The sequence below is a fragment of the Palaemon carinicauda genome, chromosome 45 (genome assembly GCF_036898095.1).
Source record: "Palaemon carinicauda isolate YSFRI2023 chromosome 45, ASM3689809v2, whole genome shotgun sequence".
Taxonomy (NCBI): Eukaryota; Metazoa; Arthropoda; class Malacostraca; order Decapoda; family Palaemonidae; genus Palaemon; species Palaemon carinicauda.
Window position 1 is genome coordinate 26,731,281 of NC_090769.1, and position 23,234 is coordinate 26,754,514.

Consider the following 23,234-nt stretch of genomic DNA (forward strand, 5'->3'; position numbering starts at 1 on the left):
CTGCTTTCCTTACAGCAGGCTCTGCTTACAGCAGGCTCTGCTTACTACATGCTCAGCATACAGCATGCTCTGCATTCAGCATGCTCTGCATACAACATGCTCTGCATACAGCATGCTCTGCATTCAGCATGCTCTGCATACAACATGCTCTACATACAGCATGCTCTGCATACAGCATACTCTGCATACATCATGCTCTGCATACCTTACCGCATGCTTCTCAGTCACACATCTTGGGTTGTTGCCAACTCACTAGACTGTCAAGCAGTTTCATAACGTTGCCTTCTAGTCTGCTGCTTTTGCACCAGTGAACCCTCACTCAGAGAACTTAGCTTTTCTAGGATAAGGTCCCTGTAGATGAGAAAGTTCTTTTCTCCCTCCTTCTGATATTCCCTTGAGGACTCTGTCATTTGGAGGGAGCCTTTAGCTGCATAACCTCTTATGGACTTTTATTTAAGCATAACATGCTTACAGGGAAGGTTATGGTTCCACTTCAGTCGCTAATCCCGTCTGTTACCACACCTGCTCCCATAGACCTTGAGCTGTGTTGCATGACATGCAGTCCAAGCTTAGTCCTTGTTAGAGGATTTTTTGTTTACGGAGTCAATGTGTCACGGGGAAGACGTTCAACAACCAACAGAAGTGACTTGTTGTGACGCAGTGCGGCAACCTCAGCAACCCGTTTAGGAGTTTTCTGTACAACCCAGACAGTCTAGACAGATTCGGGTTGTCACTGTACTTCCTCGCTTGCCCATGATTGACAGTTCACAGACTGTGCAGCAGTATCATGATCTTGTGTCCGGCTCCGTCAGACGACTGGCTTTTAAGAGCTCCCACAAGTCGTCGCTGTCTGGAGATTTTCAAATGGACTATGGATCTGACCAAGGAACTGGGCCTCCTGGTCAATTTTGAGGAGTCTCAGCTCGTTCCATCCCAGACCATTGTCTCCTTGGGTATGGATCTTCAGAGTCGAGCTTTTCGGACTTGTCCGTCGGCCCCAAGGTTCTTCCAAGCCCTAGAATGCATCCAGAGCATGCTGAGAAGGAACCGATGCTTAGTCAGGCAGTGGATGAGTCTAACAGGGACACTTTCATCGCTGGCCCTGTTCATCGGGTTAGGGAGACTCCACCTCCGCCCCCTTCAGTATCATCTAGCTGCTCACTGGATAAAGGACATGACGCTAGAGACGGTCTCAGTTCCTGTTTCCGAAGAGATGAGGTCTACTCTAACATGGTGGAAGAACAGCATTCTTCTCAAGGAAGGTCTACCATTGGCTGTTCAGACCCCCGACCACCGTCTCTTCTCGGACGCATCGGACACGGGCTGGGGTGCGACACTGGACGGACAGGAATGCTCGGGAACATGGAATCAGGAGCAAAGGACACTTCACATCAATTGCAAGGAGTTGTTGGCAGTTCATCTGGCCTTGATAAACTTCAAGTCCCTCCAGCTAAACAAGGTGGTGGAGGTGAACTCCGACAACACCACAGCCTTGGCTTACATCTCCAAGCAGGGAGGGACTCATTCGAGGAAGTTGTTCGAGATCGCAAGGGACCTCCTCATTTGGTCAAAAGATCGAAAGCTCACGCTGGTAACGAGGCTCATTCAGGGCGATATGAATGTCATGGCAGATCGCCTCAGCCGGAAGGGTCAGGTCATCCCCACAGAGTGGACCCTTCACAAGAATGTTTGCAGCAGACTTTGGGCCCTGTGGGGTCAGCCAACCATAGATCTATTCGCTACCTCGATGACCAAGAGGCTCCTCTTGTATTGTTCTCCGATTCCAGACCCAGCAGCAGTTCACGTGGATGCCTTTCTGCTGGATTGGTCCCATCTCGACCTGTATGCATTCCCGCCGTTCAAGATTGTCAACAGGGTACTTCAGAAGTTCGCCTCTCACAAAGGGACACGGCTGACGTTGGTTGCTCCCCTCTGGCCCGCGAGAGAATGGTTCACCGAGGTACTGCAATGGCTGGTCGACGTTCCCAGGACTCTTCCTCTAAGAGTGGACCTTCTGCGTCAACCTCACGTAAAGAAGGTACACCCAAACCTCCACGCTCTTCGTCTGACTGCCTTCAGACTATCGAAAGACTCTCAAGAGCTAGAGGCTTTTCGAAGGAGGCAGCCAGAGCGATTGCCAGAGCAAGGACGACATCCACTCTCAGAGTCTATCAGTCTAAATGGGAAGTCTTCCGAAGCTGATGCAAGGCCAATGCAGTTTCCTCAACCAGTACCACTGTAACCCAGATTGCTGACTTCCTGTTACATCTAAGGAACGTAAGATCCTTATCAGCTCCTACGATCAAGGGTTACAGAAGTATGTTGGCAGCGGTTTTCCGCCACAGAGGCTTGGATCTTTCCTCCAACAAAGATCTACAGGACCTCCTTAGGTCTTTTGAGACCTCAAAGGAACGTCGGTTGTCCACTCCAGGCTGGAATCTAGACGTGGTCCTAAGGTTCCTAATGTCATCAAGATTTGAACCGCTCCAATCAGCCTCTTTTAAGGACCTCACATTAAAAACTCTTTTCCTCGTGTGCTTAGCAACAGCTAAAAGAGTAAGTGAGATCCACGCCTTCAGCAGGAACATAGGTTTCACATCTGAAACGGCTACATGTTCCTTGCAGCTCGGTTTTTTGGCTAAAAACGAGCTTCCTTCCCGTCCTTGGCCTAAGTCGTTCGAGATCCCAAGCCTGTCCAACATGGTGGGGAACGAACTGGAGAGAGTACTTTGCCCAGTTAGAGCTCTTAAGTACTATCTAAGAAGGTCAAAACCATTACGAGGACAATCAGAAGCCTTATGGTGTGCTATCAAGAAGCCTTCTCTACCAATGTCTAAGAACGCAGTTTCTTACTACATCAGGCTTCTGATTAGAGAAGCAAATTCTCATCTGAAGGAAGAAGACCTTGCTTTGCTGAAGGTAAGGACACATGAAGTGAGAGCTGTGGCTACTTCAGTGGCCTTCAAACAGAACCGTTCTCTGCAGTGTGTTATGGATGCAACCTATTGGAGAAGCAAGTCAGTGTTCGCATCATTCTATCTCAAAGATGTCCAGTCTCTTTACGAGTACTGCTACACCCTGGGACCATTCGTAGCAACGAATGCAGTAGTAGGCGAGGGCTCAGCCACTACATTCCCATAATCCCATAACTTTTTAACCTTTCTCTTGAATACTTTTTATGGGTTGTACGGTCGGCTAAGAAGCCTTCCACATCCTTGTTGATTTGGCGGGTGGTCAATTCTTTCTTGAGAAGCGCCGAGGTTAAAGGTTGTGATGAGGTCCTTTAGTATGGGTTGCAGCCCTGTATACTTTAGCACCTTTGAGTTGATTCAGCCTCCCAAGAGGAACGCTGCGCTCAGTAAGGAAGACGATCTTATTAAAGGCAGAGTAACGGTTCAAGTCGACTTCCTTACCAGGTACTTATTATTTCATTGTTATTGTGGATAACTGATTATATGAAATACGGGATACTTAGCTAGGTTTTTCACCCACCCCCCTGGGTGTGAATCAGCTACATGATTATCGGGTAAGTTTAATATTGAAAAATGTTATTTTTATTAGTAAAATAAATTTTTGAATATACTTACCCGATAATCATGATTTAATCGACCCTCCCTTCCTCCCCATAGAGAACCAGTGGACCGAGGAATAATTGAGGAGGTGTCAACAAGAAGTACTTGAGTACCTGGCCACAGGTGGCGCTGGTAAATACACCCCCTTCTAGTATTGTGATAGCTGGCGTATCCCTCCATAGAATTCTGTCGGGCAACGGAGTTGACAGCTACATGATTATCGGGTAAGTATATTCAAAAATTTATTTTACTAATAAAAATAACATTTTTAAGTTATTTAAGACTACTTAGCAATCTTTACTTTCCATTTATTATATTATTCAATTACATTGATTTATTTGTATACTGTATTCTTTACAGATGAAGTAATGGAAAATGTCATTTCTAAGATTGGAAAGCAGAGGGATTTCACTATTATCTTTACTGGAAAGAAGCCATCTGTGGTAAGTGAGAGTTGGAAGAGACTTTTTGCAACTTGTACCAATTAATTTTTGTAAATCAAAGCATTGTGACACTCGGTGCTGAATGGATCTTATATAGAGACTGGATTCTCTTTGAGTTTGTTCTGAGTATGCTATTTATATTAGCGTAGTCCTCTATGTTCATTATAACTTCACAATCATACAGTCCTTTGCTCTGTATGACAAAGTTCAGTCGCACCAACATGTATCGATTGAGTTCTAAATACGTTCAATAAGCCTTTTATGACGTCTCAACTACTGATCAATCTTTCATTTGATTGTTTTGTTTGAAACATTTTAATTTTTATAAAGTGATATATTTTTATAAATGTTGTGACATTAAGGATTAAACTTCTCATTGTTTTTCTGAGTAGTCAATATTTTTTATAGCTTTTTGTGGTTCCAGTAGCTCCAGTTTTGAAATATTATACCCTTATATCCTCACTCTGACCCTCATCTTCTCTATTGTTTCTGCCAGTTACATCTTCCTTATCCCTCTTATTGATTATAAGTTACAAGAATAAGTTATTTTATGTTCTTTAACCATATGCCATATTTTTTCAGTACAGTTAGTAAAGTTGTATTAGATATTTGTTTTAGACCCCCAGAATTGTCTCCTAAGTTTGTCTTTAAATGAATGGCAAAATTTTGAACAGTGGAGGCAGAGAGTATGATAGGGATGAGACATACAAATGGATAAAAAGTAAAGGCAAACAGTAGTGCAGATGAGGGGATTAAGGTATATTCTATAGAGGCTTTGGTACCGAATGCTTCAGTATTTCTTCCAAGAGGAATGTGGGTGCATGAATAAATTAATTGGTAAAAAGAGAAAGTTTAGGCTAAGGTACTTTGTTAGCAATCAATGCCTTGACACCATAGAAGATGACCTTAATAATAATCTTGTTGGTTTTCAAAGTTGGTTTATTTATGATGATTGTCAAGTAAAGAATTTGAGAGAAATAATTTACAGCATACTAAGTGGTAAAAGTACCATGATAGTTTTATGCTCTTTCATTTTAAGTTTTATTTTTGATATGTAAGATGTGAATATTACACTGTTTGTGTGTTCTCGTTATTGAACATGGGACTTCTAAATCCTCATCTATTTTCAGGATCAGCGTAATGATCAGTATGACCAACGAATTCGTGTTTCACGCTCTCTTCAGGCAGTACAAGATACTATTGATATGACTGGATATCATTTTTATAATTGCACCAAGATGTATTTGAGAAAAAATCTAACTATACTCCTTTCAGAAGGTGGCGTAATGGTGTAAGTGTATATTGAATTTTGTACAAGTTTCCAGTGACACATAGACGTGACAGCTTAGGAGCTTGTAATTCAAGATTATTCAGTTTGAAGAACTTATAGTAAAGTAGATACTGATATGTGGCAAGCTGCGACTAGGTCTTAACAGAAAGACGGCTGGACATGACTGCTTTAGTAACGCGACATCGCAAGCTTATATACAAAATGGATGAGGATGATAATGGCATAAAAATTAACAATATGAAACGTGCAATGGCAAGCTTAAAACAGGTTTTTCTAATATCAGTGTGGGAGAGAGAGAGAGAGAAGAGCAATCACATTACAATGTATGAGCGCATATGAATACAGTGAACCCTCGTTTATCGCGGTAGATAGGTTCCAGACCCGACCGCGATAGGTGAAAATCCACGAAGTAGTGACACCATATTTTACCTATTTATTCAACATGTATATTCAGACTTAAAACCTTCCCTTGTACGTAGTACTGTTAACAAACTACCCTTTAATGTACAGAACACTTAATGCATGTACTACAGTACCCTAAACTAAAACAGGCACAAATATTAAAGGCGATTTTATATCATGCGTTTCCTAAACACGCTAAAAAGCACGATAAAAAATGGCAACCAATGTTCTGTTTACGTTTATCTCTGATCATAATGAAGAAACAAACTGGAGGTAGAGCTTTGCTTATTACCCAGACATATTTCCCATACTTTTCCCTTAGAACTACATCACATCTTCCTACTTTAGATATATATATATATATATATATATATATATATATATATATATATATATATATATATATATATATATATATATATATATATATATATATATATATATATATATATTTATATGTATACACATATACATACCTACATATATACATACATACATATATACATAAATACATGCATACATATATATATATATATATATATATATATATATATATATATATATGTATATATATATATATATATATATATATATATATATATATATATATATATATATATAGATATATATATATATATATATATATATATATATATATAGATATATATATATAGATATATATATATATATAGATATATATATAGATATATATATATATATAGATATATATATATATATATATATATATATAGATATATATATATATATATATATATATATATATATATATATATATATATATATATATATATATATATATATATATAGATATATATATATATATATATAGATAGATATATATATAGATAGATATATATATAGATAGATATATTTATATATATAGATATATATATATATATAGATATATATATATATAGATAGATATATTTATATATATATATATATATATATATATATATATATATATATATATATATATAGATATATATATATATATATATATATATATATATATATATATATATATATATATATATATATATATATCTATATATATATATTACTGTATATATATGGGTTATGGAAAAAATCCGATAAGTGGTGAATTCGCGATGGTCGAACCGCGAAGTAGCGAGGGTTCACTGTACACATGTATTGCTTGGCTCCCCCATAAAACAGACATACATGTGAAATCAGGCGTCCTGTCCCAGAAAGGTGAACTGTATGCTGATCATCATGCATGAGATTCACAGATTTTAGGCGGTTAATGGAGACCCAGCCTCCTTTGCCATGAGTGTTAATTAATAAAGCCTTCGGCTTGTGACGAATAGCAAGGTGGCTTGAGAGAGTCGATGCGTACGGAGACGGGTTGTCATGTTTGAATCTTTCAGTATGTGTTGCTTTGCTGGGAGTTCCTCCCACCCAAGGAAGACTTCCATGTAAATAACAAAGAAGTTCGTATCTGCGTAGGAATAAACTACAAATTTTAAAAATAATTTTATTTTTTCCTAGTTAAACAAACCTGAGTCATTTATCAAAGATCCCGCCTCAACTGCCCAACAAGTCTTTTGACCAATGGAGAGTGAAGAGTGTCATGAGAAGGCGCCCTGCGCTGTTGTTGCGCAGCAACTGTAATATGGTGCAATGAAACTCCTTTTTTTTTTTTTTCTGGTTGTAGAGAAAACGAGACTAGGAATAGCCCGTATAAATTTGTAGCATTACAGTATTAGTACACCATGAAACATAAATATTCATCCTTGCTATAAGAGATTGATTATAAAAATATATATCTAGAGATACTGAAAATTTGTATTAAAAATATCCTGTCTTTTCTTTCAGCCCTTATGAGATTGATGAGCGTAGTTCTGTCTCTAACAGTACTGGCCACTGCCAGCCGGAATTCAATAGTCTGACTGTGAAGTACTTCAATATTAATGTCGGTGGTAACACGTATGGCAAGGCTTTTGTGACGTAAGTATTACATAAAGATTTTATGATAGGGTTGATAAGTCACTTGATGTAAGCTTTCAGATCTTGTGCCATTTGTATTACTTTAAATTTAGTTCACCTATTAGGAAGTTTGCATATATTTAATAAACACAGGAATTGGATATAATATACTTGACAGTTCAACATCTATAACTAATCTGGTCTCTAAGACACTTGAAAAAATTCAAGAAAGGGCACATAAAAACATTGAAAAGATTTACTGAAATGAACTACATTGTAAATTAATTATATTTCTTGAATTAAGTGGATAGATAGAAAACCAATTTGAACTGCATTTTGGGCAATTGAGAATTGTATATCCTTACATTATTATTTAAAAATTTTGGATTTTATTATTTTGTAAATCTTGGAATCATAAATAATTTTCTTCTGTTTAATAATTTGAAAAATGGACATTTTTTAAAATTTGTGGGAAAAGAATTTCCTCTTTTAAGTTATTTACATTGTGCTTAGGTATCTAAGGATTTATGCTCTATTATTTGTCCATTATTTTGCTACACCTGTTTTCCGAACAACTACGTACTCCTTCGGAAACTGGTAGAGAGGCTCGTTTAAGCAAGTGAGGTACTAAACCCAAGTTGTTCCGTAATCGAAATACAAACCATACTATTTATATAGGGTATTACTTTCGGCGTAGCTGAAATGGCGAGCCATTAGATTTTTAACGAGGGTTAACTACCCCCGCGCTAGTTAGCAGGGGGTAGGGGAGGGGTAGCTAGCTACTCCTCCCCCCTCACACACTGGTGAACTGATTCACTTCGCTTTTGGCTCGGACGACGAACGGATGTCTCTCTTCCCGTCCTCGCATGGCAGCCATTTATTGTTTTGTCTTTACAGTACTTAATTACTTACTTTTCTTGTACTCATATATATATATATATATATATATATATATATATATATATATATGTAAACATATTTTTATGTTTATATATATATTTGAGTATAGAAATCAGTAAGTTTCCTTTTCAGTGTTCGTGCTGTGTGTGTGTGTGTGAACGATATCACCGTGTAGCCGCCGGCAGTCAGGCCACTACGGTGTAATTTCATGGACTGCGATCTCTTCCTTGGTCCTTCGGTCGGCTCCTTCCACGAGCGCTGTGGGGAGTCGTCATTGCTGGACTTATTATTTTGTTTCTCCGCTACTCCTCTTTTCCTACGGGGAAGGTGGGGTTCAGCGTAGGTACGCGAGAGTGTAGTTTGACTACGGTCTCTCTCTCTCTCTCTCTCTCTCTCTCTCTCTCTCTCTCTCTCTCTCTCTCTCTCTCTCTCTCTCTCTCTCTCTCTCTGGAGGTCGTTCACCTTTTACTACGTTTTCTACATACTACGATAGCTCCTCCGTTCGGGTGGAGTTTCTACGCAGTACTTTTTATCTCAATTATATTTTTATTATAAAATCTAATTGTATTTGTTAACTTTTCAGCTTTTTAGAACGTTACCCTTCGGGGTTTTTCGTTCTTACTTTTAGTGAATTCTTTAATGAATTGCATAATTATAACTGTTATAATTCTATTTTTGTTACAGTTCTCGCCCTTCCCCCTTCCCGTGAGTGTAGGTGGGGTTAGGGCTCTTGCCTGTTATGTAATTCAAGTGTTCTTTTCCCTCGGGTTTCCTCTTCAGAGTCTTCCCGGGGGAATGAATGTTAACTAATTACTTTTTATTTTCACAGTTAACAATCTTTTTTTTCCGTTTGCCTAATGTGACAACGAAGCAGAGCTGTCTTGTTGGGACTCGGGGAGTCGGCTGTTGCTGCCTCCTCTATAGGACTTTGTCAGGGGTGTGTCTTCTTCTCCTGGAAGTTCTCCCGAAACAACCGACAGCTCTTCATTTCATCTTAAAACACTCAGGAGGTTCCCCTCCTTAGGTGTGTAACTTCCCTTCCGAGGGAGGTTCCCTGCCCAGGTTTGAGTTTCTTTCCCTTTTGGGGGAAATTTCTCTTACCATTAATAATTAAGATATGTTCCTGGTCCTCCGGCAGTTTTGCTCTTGGTGCTGAGCGACCGCTTTTTGTAACCTTGCTCAAGGGGCTGAGCGGTTACATTCTCGGACCATAGTTTTTGTGCGATTATGCTCTTGGTGCTGAGCGGTCTCACCTGCAGCTACGCTCAAGGGGCTGAGCAGCTGCAGGAGCGCCTCTTCAGAGGTTGGCTCCTATGTCACTGGCTGACCATTCGGCCCTATGGGCTCCATCTTCAGTCTCTTCTACGAAGTATTCCTCTCTCGTTCGCGAGAGAGGACACTCATAAAGACTCCTCTTCGGAGGACTCCTGCTGTTGTTGCTGAAGGCTCAGTCCCCTTCGGGGGCAGCTGAGCCCTACGGTCTCTCCTGCGAGTGTTTCTTCCCCAGGGGACGAAGTTCACCACAGAGACTCCTCTTTGGAGGTCTCCTTCTGCTGTTGTTGCTGAGGGCTCAGTCCCCTTCGGGGGCAGCTGATGCCACGGTCTCTCCTGCAAGTGCTTCTCCCCCTTGGGGGAGTTCACTCCAGAGACTCCTCTTCGGAGGTCTGATGATGGTGCTCCTGCCTGTGGTCGTCTTCATCTTCACCTTCCCCGCAGAGGATCCTCCTGCTAGACCTTCTTCTGGACGCAGATGTGCTGTGGGTGCCAACGTACATCGTTTCCAACAAGCACCGGTCCCTTCGGAGCAAAAGGGCTTACTCCACAATGTGGGTAAGTCCCTTAAGTGCCAGGTTTTACCTTAGCGCCCACGTTCTCCTAGCGCGCAGTAACGCGCTTGCACTCTCCTGCTGTGTTCCAGACTTCTCTCCTGCGATATCCTGTAGCTGAGTCTCGCCGTAGATCTCCTGATCACCAGCGCTCACCTGCGCCTCTGAGACCTTCTGTGCGCCAGCTCTCTTCAGCTCGCCAGCGCACTTCTGGACGCCCTTTTCCTGCTACGCGCCTTGTGCGCCAACGGTCTCCTGTACGCCCACGATCGCCTGCACGCCCTTTTCTAATGTGCGCAATGCGCGCCAACGTTCGCCCTCGCACCCGCGATCTTTGGATCTAGGCACAGGCAAGGAGATTGTTCCTTCTTTTTACACCCACGATCGCCTGCTCGCCAGTGCACATCTGCGCGCCCTTTCCTGATGTGCGCAATGCGCACCAGCGTACTCCACGTGCTTCCTGATGTGGGTGGAGGCGAAAGAGATGATTCCTTCACCTCCTCGCTGATGATCTCCTGTGCTCTAGATTTGAACGAGTCTCTGAGCGCCCACGCGCCCACGAGAAGTCTTCTGTACTCGCCCATGAGCGTTCGCTATTATGCGCAACCTCACCAGCTGGTTCTGCCCCTCGATATCTTCTGGCCGCACAAACGCGCTCCATCGATCTCCTACGCGCCAGCGATCTCCTAGCGATCGCGCGCAATTCTTCGCCTGCCCGTTAGCGTTTTCAACGCGCCCACGCTTTAGATCGCTGTACGCGATCGCTCGCCAACGCGCCATCGCTTGCCAATGCGTCATCTCCTGCAAAGAACCATTGCTCGCCAATCGCGCCATCGCTCGCTTACGCATTTTCGGTCTTCCGACCGCGCCCACGCGTCCCCACGTGCATGCGCACACATGTTCGCCCGCGCGCGAACTAACAATTGTACCATCGCGCGAGCACCAAGGGCGATTTCGACCGCGATTCCCGTCGGGTTTCGCAACACGGGCAAACCTGGCGAGTTTTTACTGGAGCGCATACTTTCAGATCATCATAGTCACGATCTTCACCTCGGAAGCGCAGAGCATGACACGTACAAGAGCAAGAATCTTCAGAAGATTCTGGGTAACATTCTTCTCCCTTTTCAGGCAGGCCCCATCATCCCTCTCCTCAGGATCGCCCGATCCCCTTCCCTCCAACGGCGGCTGCTGACACTGCCTCTGTCAGTCGTCAACAGAGGGAATACTTCGAGATCATGGGGTAGCCTGATTTAGCTCTTCCTCTCCACCATTCCGTGCAACGGGCCTTCCGGGGGTTTTTCCCTCGAGAAACTCTCCGGCCAGCAGGTGACATTCTCGACTTCAGGAATCTTGAACCAGGAGGAAGCCGCAAAGGGTACCAGGCAGGCCACCTCGTGGCTGATCGTCAAGCTTGAGTCTCTGGCCATCCGGTCGCGACCCGAGGTTTTATACAAGGAAGCTCCGGGAAGGTTATGGAACTTTCCTCCTCTCGAACACGTGCACCTTCGTTTCCCGACACCAAGTGTCGAATTTGAGGACAAACTCGATGTTGAAGCATTGAGATGCAGTGACCGAGAGGTTTTTCTCTCGAAGGTCCCTACCGTGGATATCGGCAAACCCAGACACACTCCCATCCTTGGAAGGGGCTTGTTTCAACCCAAGGACAAGGAACGAGCGACTGAGAGGTGGTGAAAATCGTATCACGATTCGCTCCTCCAAGGCGCTTACATCCAGTTCCTACAAGCCTCCAGCGCCTCAACTTCAACAGCCTCGTTCAGCCTAGGACATCAGAACCGGCACGGGCAGCTAGACAAGGTGTCTTTGCAGCTTCCCCCCTCCTGTCGGGGACGAAGGGCGAGGAGCCCTCCTGGGAAGGCAATAATCCCAGAGGGGGCGGCCTAGGCCGCAAAAGCTAGGATTGGCAACCCCTACCTGCATCCCCCAGTGGGGGGATGCCTGATTTTGCACCTTCAAGTGGCAGCATCTCTGGGCCGATTCCTGAACGATCTCCACGATCAGCCAGGGATTTCGTGTCCTGTTTCGTAGCATCTCTACCTCCCATGTCAGCGAATCCAGTGTCGCTGAGCCCCTATGCCATGGGATCGGCAAAGGGGCTAGCCCCTCGGGCAGAGGGCGAGACCATGCTCTAGAAGGATGCTCATGCTCTCCAAGGTTGTCGGCAGCTCCCCCCAAGGTTCTTCAAATGACTTTCTTGTAAGAAGCACCTGAAGGCTGGAGACCCGCCATCGTCCTCTTAGCCCTGAGCAAGTTTGTCGTACAAACTTTGGTCAGTATGGTACAACAGATTCGATCAGACTTGTAGGGAAACCACAAGACTTCACGTGCATACTGGATCCGAAAGACAGGTACTTCCAGATCCCAATCCATCCGTCTTTACGGGAAGTACTTGGAATTCAGCCTAGGCAACAGATTTACCAGTTCAAGGTGCTGTGCTTCGATCTTTCCACAGCACCGCAGGCATTCACTAGGAAGTTCATCCTGAACCCTCATGTCCACACAGGAGCGGCATCCGCCTCCTTCGCTTTCTGGATGACTGGCTACCCCGGCAGTTTCGCTATCGACCCTTCTTCGACTCCGAGACAAGCCTATGGGACTTTGCCAAGATCTAAGGATCATGGTAAATCTCGAGAAGTTTTCTGTTTCCATCGCAACAACTGGGATATCTAGGCTTGATTTTAGTCTCCAATCTCCGTTAAGCCTTCCCACCAGATGGCAGGATAGCAAGGCGGAGGAGAGTAGTAGAACCTTTCCTCAGGCGAGGTGAGTCTCCAGCCTTTTTTGGTTACGCCTCCTAGGTCACCTTCCTCCTTGACCCCTCTAGTCCCAAACACTCGCCTCACGATGAGTCTCCTGCTTTGGCGACTCAAGTCCCGGTGGAATCAAGACTATGATTCCCCAGACTTTCTGGTTCTATGGGACCTGCCGAACGAGGGATCCTGCAGTGGTGGTTGACCTATGAAGCCTTTGCTAGTGAGTGGATCTTCTCGTCCCTCCTCCACATTTGATGCTGTCCTCGGACGCGTCAAAGAAGGGGGGGGGGGCACGTTCTGAACCAAAGGATCTCAAGCCTATGGCCAGAACTAGATGGGTACCTCCACACCAATTGGCTAGGGATGAAGGCCATATTCTGGCCCGTCAACAGTTCCAACAGGCCCCAGCGAGTCACTCCGTGAGCGACAACACCACGGTAGTTGCTTATTTCATCAAGCGGGGAGGTACCTTTTCATAACAGTCTTCCCGTCTTACAGTAGAGATACTGAGATGAGCCAAAATCCACTCAATACCACTATCGGCTCGCTTCATTCCGGACAAAGGAATGTGCTCTCCGACAGTCGGAACAGAGCATCGCAGATAGAGAGTATCGAGTGGTCTTTGGAACCCCCAGTAGCCAACAAGCTCTGACCTTGTGGTCCTGTTCGCGACAACCTTGAATTTCAAGCTGTCGCTGTACTTCTTCCCAGCCCCGGCCCCCAAGGCACCCTGCCGAGATGTCTTCCCACATCGATGGGACAACATCGACGTCTATGCCTTGCCACCGTTGGGTCTGAGGGAAAGGGGGACTCAACAAGACCAGACTATCGGTCAACCTGTCGATGACTCTGACAGCTCCACTACAGCATCATGCAGAGTGGTTTCCGGACCTTCTGCATCCCTTGATGGAACTCCCGAGAGAGCTTCCCCCACGACAAGAGCTAAAGCGACCATACCACTACATCTACCACCAGCCGTAGCTCCTCTTCGGCTCCACGCCTGGAGTCCATCCAGCATCTCCTCACAGAGAGAGGCGTTCCGCAACAGGTCGCGGAGCGGATGTCTTGACACCTGCGAAGTCATCCGCAGGGGTCCACCAGGCGAGGTGGAGTGTCTTCTGGGGTTGGTGTCGTGGGAGAAGTATCTCTCCCCTCGATGCCACTATTCCAGCGTTAGCGGAGTTATTGTCCATCTGCAGGAGGAAATACGCCTTTTGCTCTCAGCGTTAAAGCCTATCGCTCAGCCTCAAGCCTGACCTTCAGGCTCTAAGGTTAGACAATTCCTCCTCGCGGAATCTTTCTTCGCTCATACGAAGCTACGAACTTACCTGCACCAAGTCGGAAGTGAGACCTCCTCCATGGAACATGGCTCGGGTTCTTAGGGATCTTAAGACTTCTCCCTGTGAACCATTACGCAAGTCATCTGATAGGCACCTGACTTAGAAGACGGTGCTCCGGCTCGCTCTGGCTTCGGCCACGCCTATCAACGTGCTTCATGGTCTCTCGTACGACTTCGCCCATTCAAGAAGATAGGGAGAGGTAACGTTCGGGTTCATCCCTGAGTCGGTTACTAGACTCAAGATCTTGGAGTCCCAAACCTTCGGTTCGACTCCTTCAGGATTTCGAGTCTCCGTTCTGTAACAGATGACCCAGGCCTTCTCCTACTATGCCCAGTAAGGAGTCGGAGGTGTTATCTTAGAGAACAGCTGCAGTTCGTCCTCACGTGCAAGCCCTGTTTGGGAGCACAGGAAGGACGAAGAGGAGGGTCACCAAGAATACCTTTGCAGCCTGGATTCAAGGACCGTCCATCTCGCCCTGAATCCAGACCCTCCTCCGTCATGTAGCCTTAGAGCACACGATGTTAGAGGCATCGCAATGTCACTGGTCTTCAAGAAAACTACTCTGTGACGCAGGTGCTACAAACTGGAGTCTGGAAGCGTCGGACGACCTTCACAGCCCACTACCTGCAGGACGTGACCCACAGGAGCCTCGATACGTTTCTCTATCGGCCTGTGGTGGCTACAGAACAGCTAGTCTAACCTCAGGCTCCTTAATGGACAAGTAGCAGAAGGTTGAGGGCATTGTTACCCGGTGTCAGACTGCATGAATGAAAGAGGTATGTCTGGCCCTCTTCTTTCTTCATCCTCCCCTCTCTTGGGGAAAGCAGCATCCTAGGTTCTCTGCATAGCTGACCTCAAACCTCTGCATTAACCATGCTTCCTTGTGTTCCTAGTATTAAGATAATACTGTCACGTCTCCCATACCCTGACGAGGTGGTATTGGGATAGTCCTAGTCCAGAATTCCATCTAAAGGTCTTCAGGTCGACTGCCTAGGACAAGTCACGCTTCTTCCCTCCACACACAAGCTTATGTAGGCCGCATGTAGGTGCAGGGACTCTTTTTCTCGAAGTGCTGCTCACTCGGATTCTGAGTCCCCGGGTAAAGCCAAAGCCAGTATGGCTGGGGACTTTCCACCCTTCCTAAGGGGTAAGTCACCCTATGTAAATAGCGTGGTTTGTATTTCGGTTACGGAACAAATGACAAATTCGGAGATAATTTGTATTTTTCCTAACCATACAAACCTTGGCTATTTACACATATTTGCCCGCCAGCCCTGTCCCCCAAGTCAAGTCCTACCTCCAAGCGAAGTGAGTCAGTTTACCAGAGGGTGAGGGGGGAGGGGTAGCTAGCTACCCCTCCCCTACCCCCTGCTAACTAGCGCGGGGGTAGTTAACCCTCGTTAAAAATCTAATGGCTCGCCATTTCAGCTACGCCGAAAGTAATACCTTATGTAAATAGCTAAGGTTTGTATGGTTAGGAAAAATACAAATTATCTCCGAATTTGTTATTTTGTGTCTGCAGTATGACCACTAGATTTATTTTTCTTCCATCCATTTCAGGTACAATTTCCAGAAGAAGAGGGGAAATTCATGGGTTATGGAAAGTGCATCTGTTAGTCTCGACAATGCCGTTATAAATCATGACTTCAAGGCTAGTTTGAAATTTTATTTTGTTCCATGAGATTATATTATATAATATGGTAGAAACATATGAAAATTTTTAAGTCTAATTCTGAAAACTTTTATAATTAATCAATGCTCTGTTTGTAAGGAAAAATGGGCTAATATGAATGCAGTGTAATTTTTATGTAGCCTAAAAGGGAATGTTTTCTTTTATTGGGTGATTGCTATTTCAGCAAAAAAATGTCCACCATGTTTGTTATCAGTTGAATTAATATTAGGTTTTACTTTAATGATGTTAGACGGGGAATTAGATCTTACCACTCCTTAACTCCTATTAGGTTTAGGTTCATCTGTTTCTTTTGACCTTTATTGCTTGGTACTTCCAAACGTACTTCTTTGAGACCCAGCTGCTCCTTATCTCTTTTCTGACTTGAATACAAACCCTTGTCATTTTAATGGGGTAAGCTCTTGGTGCACTTTTGTTCCGACCATATAGGAGAAAGACTGGTGGGAATGAGAACAATATATGGTTGCACCATGTTTCCAACCATGCATCAACAAGGCAATGCTAGCTTTATGTTCCCACTTCTCTTTTGGTCGCCATTGCAAGTGGATGTTTTCTGTGTTTCAAGATTGACTTTTCTTATGAGTACTGGTGTCCTGGTCAACTTACTACTTACAATATAAATAATTGTCAAGAGGAAAGTTGGGGAAAAACCCCAATTATTTCAGAAATGTTAAATTGGAAGGATCTAATTTTCATTATTCCTTGGTTAAGAAAGAAGTAAAACCTTTTCTTTCTTCACTCGTATGAATATTTTTGAAAAAATGTAATTTGACCAATTTCTGTCACTATCCTTTGCTTATGAGTTAGTCTCTCCCTGGGAACAAAGTGAAAGATCTCAGAGCTTGATTTGTTTGGGCATGGGAAAATAATAAGGAAAAGTTAATCGGATAATTAGAAGATCTGTTAGTAGAATTATGAAGACCAATAGGAAGGTCATAAATGGAAACCTCGACCAGAAGGGAATCCATGTGGAAAGTATGAAAAAACTAACATAAAAATGTTAATGATGATGAGGATGAACTTTAGTTACATTATCAGTAATAATCTTGTTTACACTAGTAGTTTAAAATAATAAACGAGTACATCAATGTTACATGAAATACTATATCGTACCTTTGACTCAAACCTGCCATTTGCTTGGAATAATAAGGTATTTTTCCATTTTAGTACTGTAAATTCACCCACATAACCCTGCTACTAGAATTACCATTTTATGTGAAATTTATTGTGTTATTTTCTATTTAATCAAGTCATTGTAATTTTACTTTATTTCATCATTCCAGTTGGAAACTCCCATGGATACCATTCCTTTTAAGATGTCCTTTGCCTGCTCAGAGAAGTTTATTTTTAAATCAGTTAATGATTCATTTTTGAAAACAAAGGATGCACAGCTAGTGTTGGAGCGTTTCCAGGTAAGCATAATGGAGTAGACCATAGCTAATTTGTGTAGTTCTTTGTTAATTCTTTCTAAAGCGGGGTTTACACGGGCGAACAGCTCGTCGAGCCTGGTTCGACAACCCTGTGTTTGAATTGATGTTCGAGCGTGTAAACGGGCTATTTGGTTGTCGAGCGCGCTCGTCGAACGGCTCGATGAAAGTCGGGCTCATCTTGACTTTTGTGGGCGGAGCTACATTGTTTGACGAATGGTGTGAACGGGTGTCGAGCATCGAACCTCAGTTGTTATTCAAACCTGCTAGAGGAAACCTCATCAAAGAAATGAATAATAGCTGCCATTAATGAAAGCAAGAATGAGAAGGAAGTCGTACTTGATTTCATACATGCATATCGGGCTCATCCAGCTTTATGGAAAGTTAAATCAAAAGACTATTCCAATAAAGTAGCCAGAAACAAAGGAATAGCGGCTCTGCATGAAATATTGAAAGAACTAATTTTATAGCTCTAATTTTAAGCAACAAGCAAGTTGGTGTGTGAAAATTTCTCTTTTTTAGTAGCCAATCCTTCGTCCACTTTGATCTATTTTTTTTTAGTGCCACTGCTAAAGCAATGGCTATCAAATCGTCCTGGTCGAGAGACACGTTGACGTTGTTTTAGCACGAGGCACACTGAGGTTCGATGTGCTGAATGAAAGCTCTTCGAGCCGTTCTACAAGTAGGTTCGACAACCGGGCTCGGCGAGCTGTTCGGCTGTGTAAACCCGCCTTAACATTGAATTTTTTTTTTTTTTTTATATACATTTCATGATTAAAAGCTATTGTATTTAAAACTTTTGTATTTGTTTTGAGGTTTTGATTTATGAAATTATTTAAATAAAAGAAAGTTGGTTAATTACTTATAAACTCAACAAATCTCTTTATTTTGGAAAAACACTGTCGATATATTAGATAAAATCTTTTTGGCACCCTAAATTTGAAAGGTTATTGGACTTGGGGTTTTTAAGATGTCATCCTATTCTGGGAGGGTGTGGAGAAGTCGTTTCATTTCAAGTTATACTTCCTAGTCTTGCTCCTCATTATTGAGCATAAAATTCTGGTGCGCTTGTGCTTTTCACCTCTTGGTGTTTACGTACATGAATAGTAGGCTCTTCTTTTTTTTTTTTTGCCTGGCTACTTTTGGCATGTGTGTAGCATAATTTTACCATTTCACAGTGTATAGCATAATTTTACCATTTCACCATGTCCTGTATAGGTCTTTAATTTTACAACTGTTACGCTTTTATTGAGTGGTTGTTTGAAATTTATACACTTTGATTATGATGTGAATTTTAGGAAAAAATTTGGCTTGATATTGTTTCGCATTTAAGAGTAGTCATATATTTTCATTCATGAATGTATATTGAATAGCCTGAGTGTGCAGAATGCAATTCAGTATGGTAGCGAAGAATGTTTCACACTGCTCGGATTTTTCAACCCACCGCAGATAATTGACAGACAACATACTTATAAAGAAGTTCATCTTTATCTCGTGTAATTTTTTAGATTCAAAGAGTTATATTATTAGTTCAGAAAAAAATTGATTATTCATAGATGGAACTTTTTGATCTGATGTAGACCATTTATATGTGACTATGTGGTCTGATGTAATTACTTAGCTTTTATTCATTATACACTGTAGTTTCACTGCTTGTTGATATTGGATTATCACACATCATTTTTTTTCAGGTGCAAGCCTTTGACAACGGTGACAAATTTGGTGGTGCATGGGACTGTGTGGGCTTTTTCACAGTACCCATTTGGTGTGGTCTGCTTTCAACACTCATCTTGGTCATCATTCTTACTATGGGACTATTTATGCTGAGTGACATCAAGACCATGGATCGATTTGATGATCCTAAAGCTCAGCCACTGAGTGTTCCCACCACTGATTAAACAACTAAAGAAGAGCAGTCTTTGTTTAAGATTGTTGTCAAGAGTAATGCAGTTGGGAAGTCATTGAATTTTGTACCCAGTTTAGAGAACAAATATAAACCACCTTCATGTTGCACAGTTTCCCATAGGGAAGGAAACTATTTTTAATCAACAACTGAATGGCAGTAATAAGATATTTCCAGCAAGATGAAATTTAAATATAACATATACAGTATTTGATAAATGTTTTGAAGTACTTGCAATACGTTATATAGGATTTAGATTATTACCAAATAATAAAAGCTGCTATTAATGATTCTAGTTAATTTTTATAGGTGTCAAATTCAGTAGTAACCTCTTGTTAAAATATACTATGGAAGGTGTACGATAGTAACATTAATTATAAAACCAAAGTTTTTACCAAGTTGACTAACAGGTCATAGCAACTTAATGTATTTCTTTCCAGATACCTATTATTTACTATTATATCTGGCAAGGTAAGAAATAATTTTGGAAATATTTCAAAATTAGTAGAAATCTTGATTTAATATTTTATTTGTATTATATTGAAGTACATAGTACTAGAGAGAAAATTTGCCTTTAGCTTATAGCCTTATAATGTTCATAGGCTATTTTTCAGGTAATGTCCCACTAGTCAAAGAAAAAAGATAGATATATTATTAGCACAAATTCCTGAAAACAATATGTAGTGCCAACAGATATTAAGAATTTAAATTTCAGTAAAATTTTGTGGGCCAAACATTATGTAGTGGGCAAGCACCTCACAAGGTGCATTGTAAGTATTATTATTGTCTTTGCAGTGTCGTTCTAGCGGCACTTGCATTGTATACTTCTACTTTACCTCCATTTCCACTTGCTTTCTTCCGTTTTGCTGTACAGCCTCAACAACTTCACTTCATATTATGTCAAGTTTTCCCAAGTTGCACAACTAGGTGCTCGCGGGCCCCAATGCCGGGTTATATAGCTCAAATTTGTAAATCCAAACTGAAGCAGGATTATGATTTAAATTGCAGAAAAATCTATTGTAGTCCATGTAAGCTCATAAATTTTTTAATTTCATGGTAATGTCGAGAGAGATTTAAATATCATGTGGTATATAACCTGGCATTAGTTGAATGTATGAATATTAAAAAAGGAAATGAATTTTAGATGTGTGCAATAGCTGAAAATTCACATGTTTACAGTAGTTATGGATTTGTTAAATAGTTTAAAAACATTTCTGAATAACAGGTTTAATTGATCAACATAATAAGAAACATAGTTTTTAACTTTGTAAATATGTTACTCTATGTTTATATGTATATAGGAATCAGGTCTGTTTAAGTATAAAAAGCCATTGCTTTTTATGAATAGGTCTGTGAAAAAAAAAATTACATTCCAAGAAAGAGTTTGTTTTAAATGTTTGTGTGTATTCCATATATGTATTTAATTAATGGATCACAATAAAGGTCTTTGTGGTGTCAGTGATTTAATTCTTTCATTTACCTGAAATGCTAATTTCAATTGATCAAATTGGCATCATTATAAAAGAAGGGTCTTGACAATAGTTTATGATAGTATTCCTATTTTCTACAAGTAATCGCTATAGGCATTATACTTTTTCTTAGGTGATAGTTACCTTGAAGTTACCAGGTAACTAACTCACCCTTTTCCTGTTCCCAACAATTTTCGCTCCAAAGAGGAGGAGGATGACACCACTGAAGCACAAGATGACCGATATGGCTGTCTCTTCCAATACTTCTCCTGATTTTTCTGTTTTCGTGGAAGCAGTAGTGATGCACCAAAGTCAACCCCAGCGGGGCGATGTCAGTACAAGATAAAGGCGAGATTCCGCACGAATACTGCTGGTCAAGACAAGAACATCCACCCTCGTCACTTCTTTCCTCAAAGACTGTCAACAAGGATCTTCCCCAACATAGGATAGCCTAGGCATTCAATTGGTCCATTCAGTCCAATAGGAGAAAAAGTGCATTGCTAAGAACCCTCTCTTTGGAGAAGGGTTGGCCGCACTAGTACAACCTCACCTCATTCACAAAGTAAGAGGATATGTACTGGAAACAAACCCTCCCCAATTAGTCCAATCAGCACTCAGGACAGGAGGTAACGCACTGGCTGATGTGCTCTCGGTGCTTGGTTCTTACAGTGTTCAGTTTTCACAAGAAAAAAAAACACACAAGCACCACCTAACCATGTTCAATTCTTATGTAGGTGAGCATAAGCACCACTAGTACTAATAAAGGGCCAGAGGTGTTCCTGTTCATGAGTGCCACTAAGGTGAGGTAGGCGCACACCTTAGGAGCAACATTGGGCATGGGGTATAGTTATCAGAAGAGCAAAAGCAGCACATCAATGAGCAGGAATTGATGGCGGGCCTTTGACCCCTAAAGGTCTTCACCAGGCATCTTCGAGAGCAAACAGCCTAGTTAATGAGCGGCAACACCACACCCACGGTGTATGTCAACAAATGAAATGGTGTCCTGGCAGCAAAGGCATGTGTGCGAAACTGATAATATAGAAGACCTAACAGTCAGGCCCATTCGAGGGGAACAAAACATAACAAACTTGAGCCAGAGATAACAAATGGTTGGGTCTCTTCATCCCCCAGTGACAAAGAGACTTGTGACTTTGTGGGATTCCCTGACCATAGACCTGTTTGCAACTAGCCTAAACCACAAACTCCCAGTCTATTGGTCACTAGTCTCGGACACAGCAGTTTTTGTCAAGGCCATGTTTCAACAATCCTGGAATAGGATAGATGTGTACACCTCCCCTCCGTTGTGCCTAATCAGAAGTGCTCAACAGGAAAATAGTTACACCAAACCTCTGCTCAACTTGAGGCACCAAGATGGCCCCACATGGAACGATATTCAGAGCTAATCTCCCTCCTTATGGAAGGGCCTCTAGAGCTATCCCTGAAGCCAGACCTCCTTTGTAAAGATACTCCAATGCACTATCCAGTTCCTCCTCGGAGAGTAGGGTTTCTTCGAGGAGAGCTGTCGTGACTCCTCAGAAAATCCTCCACAGCAGTCTAAAGTAATGCGCTTGGTGTTGGAGGAAGAATATCACTCCAATCTAAGCCTTTGTGTGCTTGATAGAAGACTTCTTGATCTTTCTCCAAATAGACAAAACGTTGACAGTGCCACCAGAACATGGCTACCGGGCAGTGTTAAGTCATGTCTTCCGATTCAGAGAGAGCTTAACCTGGCAGGTTCCGGGTAGATCTCCATGCTCATGAGGAGTTTCTAGCAGTCCTGTCTACCCGGATGGGTATGTCTTCCAGAATGGGATGTTAGGAAGGTCCTGGGATTTCTCACTGTCAACCTTACCATTTGCTTTCTTAGGATCCATCATCCAATTACAAAGAATGTCCACAGATACAGTGAAAAATCCCATAAGTAACGCAAACACAACATGGGAGATGTGTACAGAAGTTGACGACCATGTGAACTGAACACGAGATGTGGGCTTAGTGCTCAGCCATCTAGCATTAGCATCTGTAAGGGTAGTCCTACTCATATCTCAATGCAAAATTTTGCTTGGAAGCTGCCTTGTATCTCTGAATGCTGTATACAGTCAGCGCTTGCTCTCCTTCGCAGGGGTTGAGTAACAGAGACAGCTGCGAATAGCAAGAATCGGCAAGTACTTGCTGCCCTAGGGTTGTTAACTCCTAACAACTCAAAGTGACCATTGGTTATGCGCAGTC

At 42.3% G+C, this 23,234-nt stretch overlaps 1 protein-coding gene across 1 annotated transcript in view; it reads left to right on the top strand.

Moving 5' to 3' along the window:
* Positions 1-20,998, top strand: part of LOC137634771 (V-type proton ATPase subunit S1-like) — a 47,912-nt gene extending 26,914 nt beyond the window's left edge. Inside the window, exons 5-10 of the mRNA XM_068367301.1 lie at positions 3,933-4,015; positions 5,146-5,306; positions 7,569-7,700; positions 16,077-16,167; positions 17,490-17,618; positions 19,325-20,998. Coding sequence (XP_068223402.1) covers positions 3,933-4,015; positions 5,146-5,306; positions 7,569-7,700; positions 16,077-16,167; positions 17,490-17,618; positions 19,325-19,531 — 803 coding nt within the window. The 3' untranslated portion in view covers positions 19,532-20,998. The remainder of the gene's footprint in view (positions 1-3,932; positions 4,016-5,145; positions 5,307-7,568; positions 7,701-16,076; positions 16,168-17,489; positions 17,619-19,324) is intronic.
* The last annotated feature ends 2,236 nt before the right edge of the window (positions 20,999-23,234 follow it).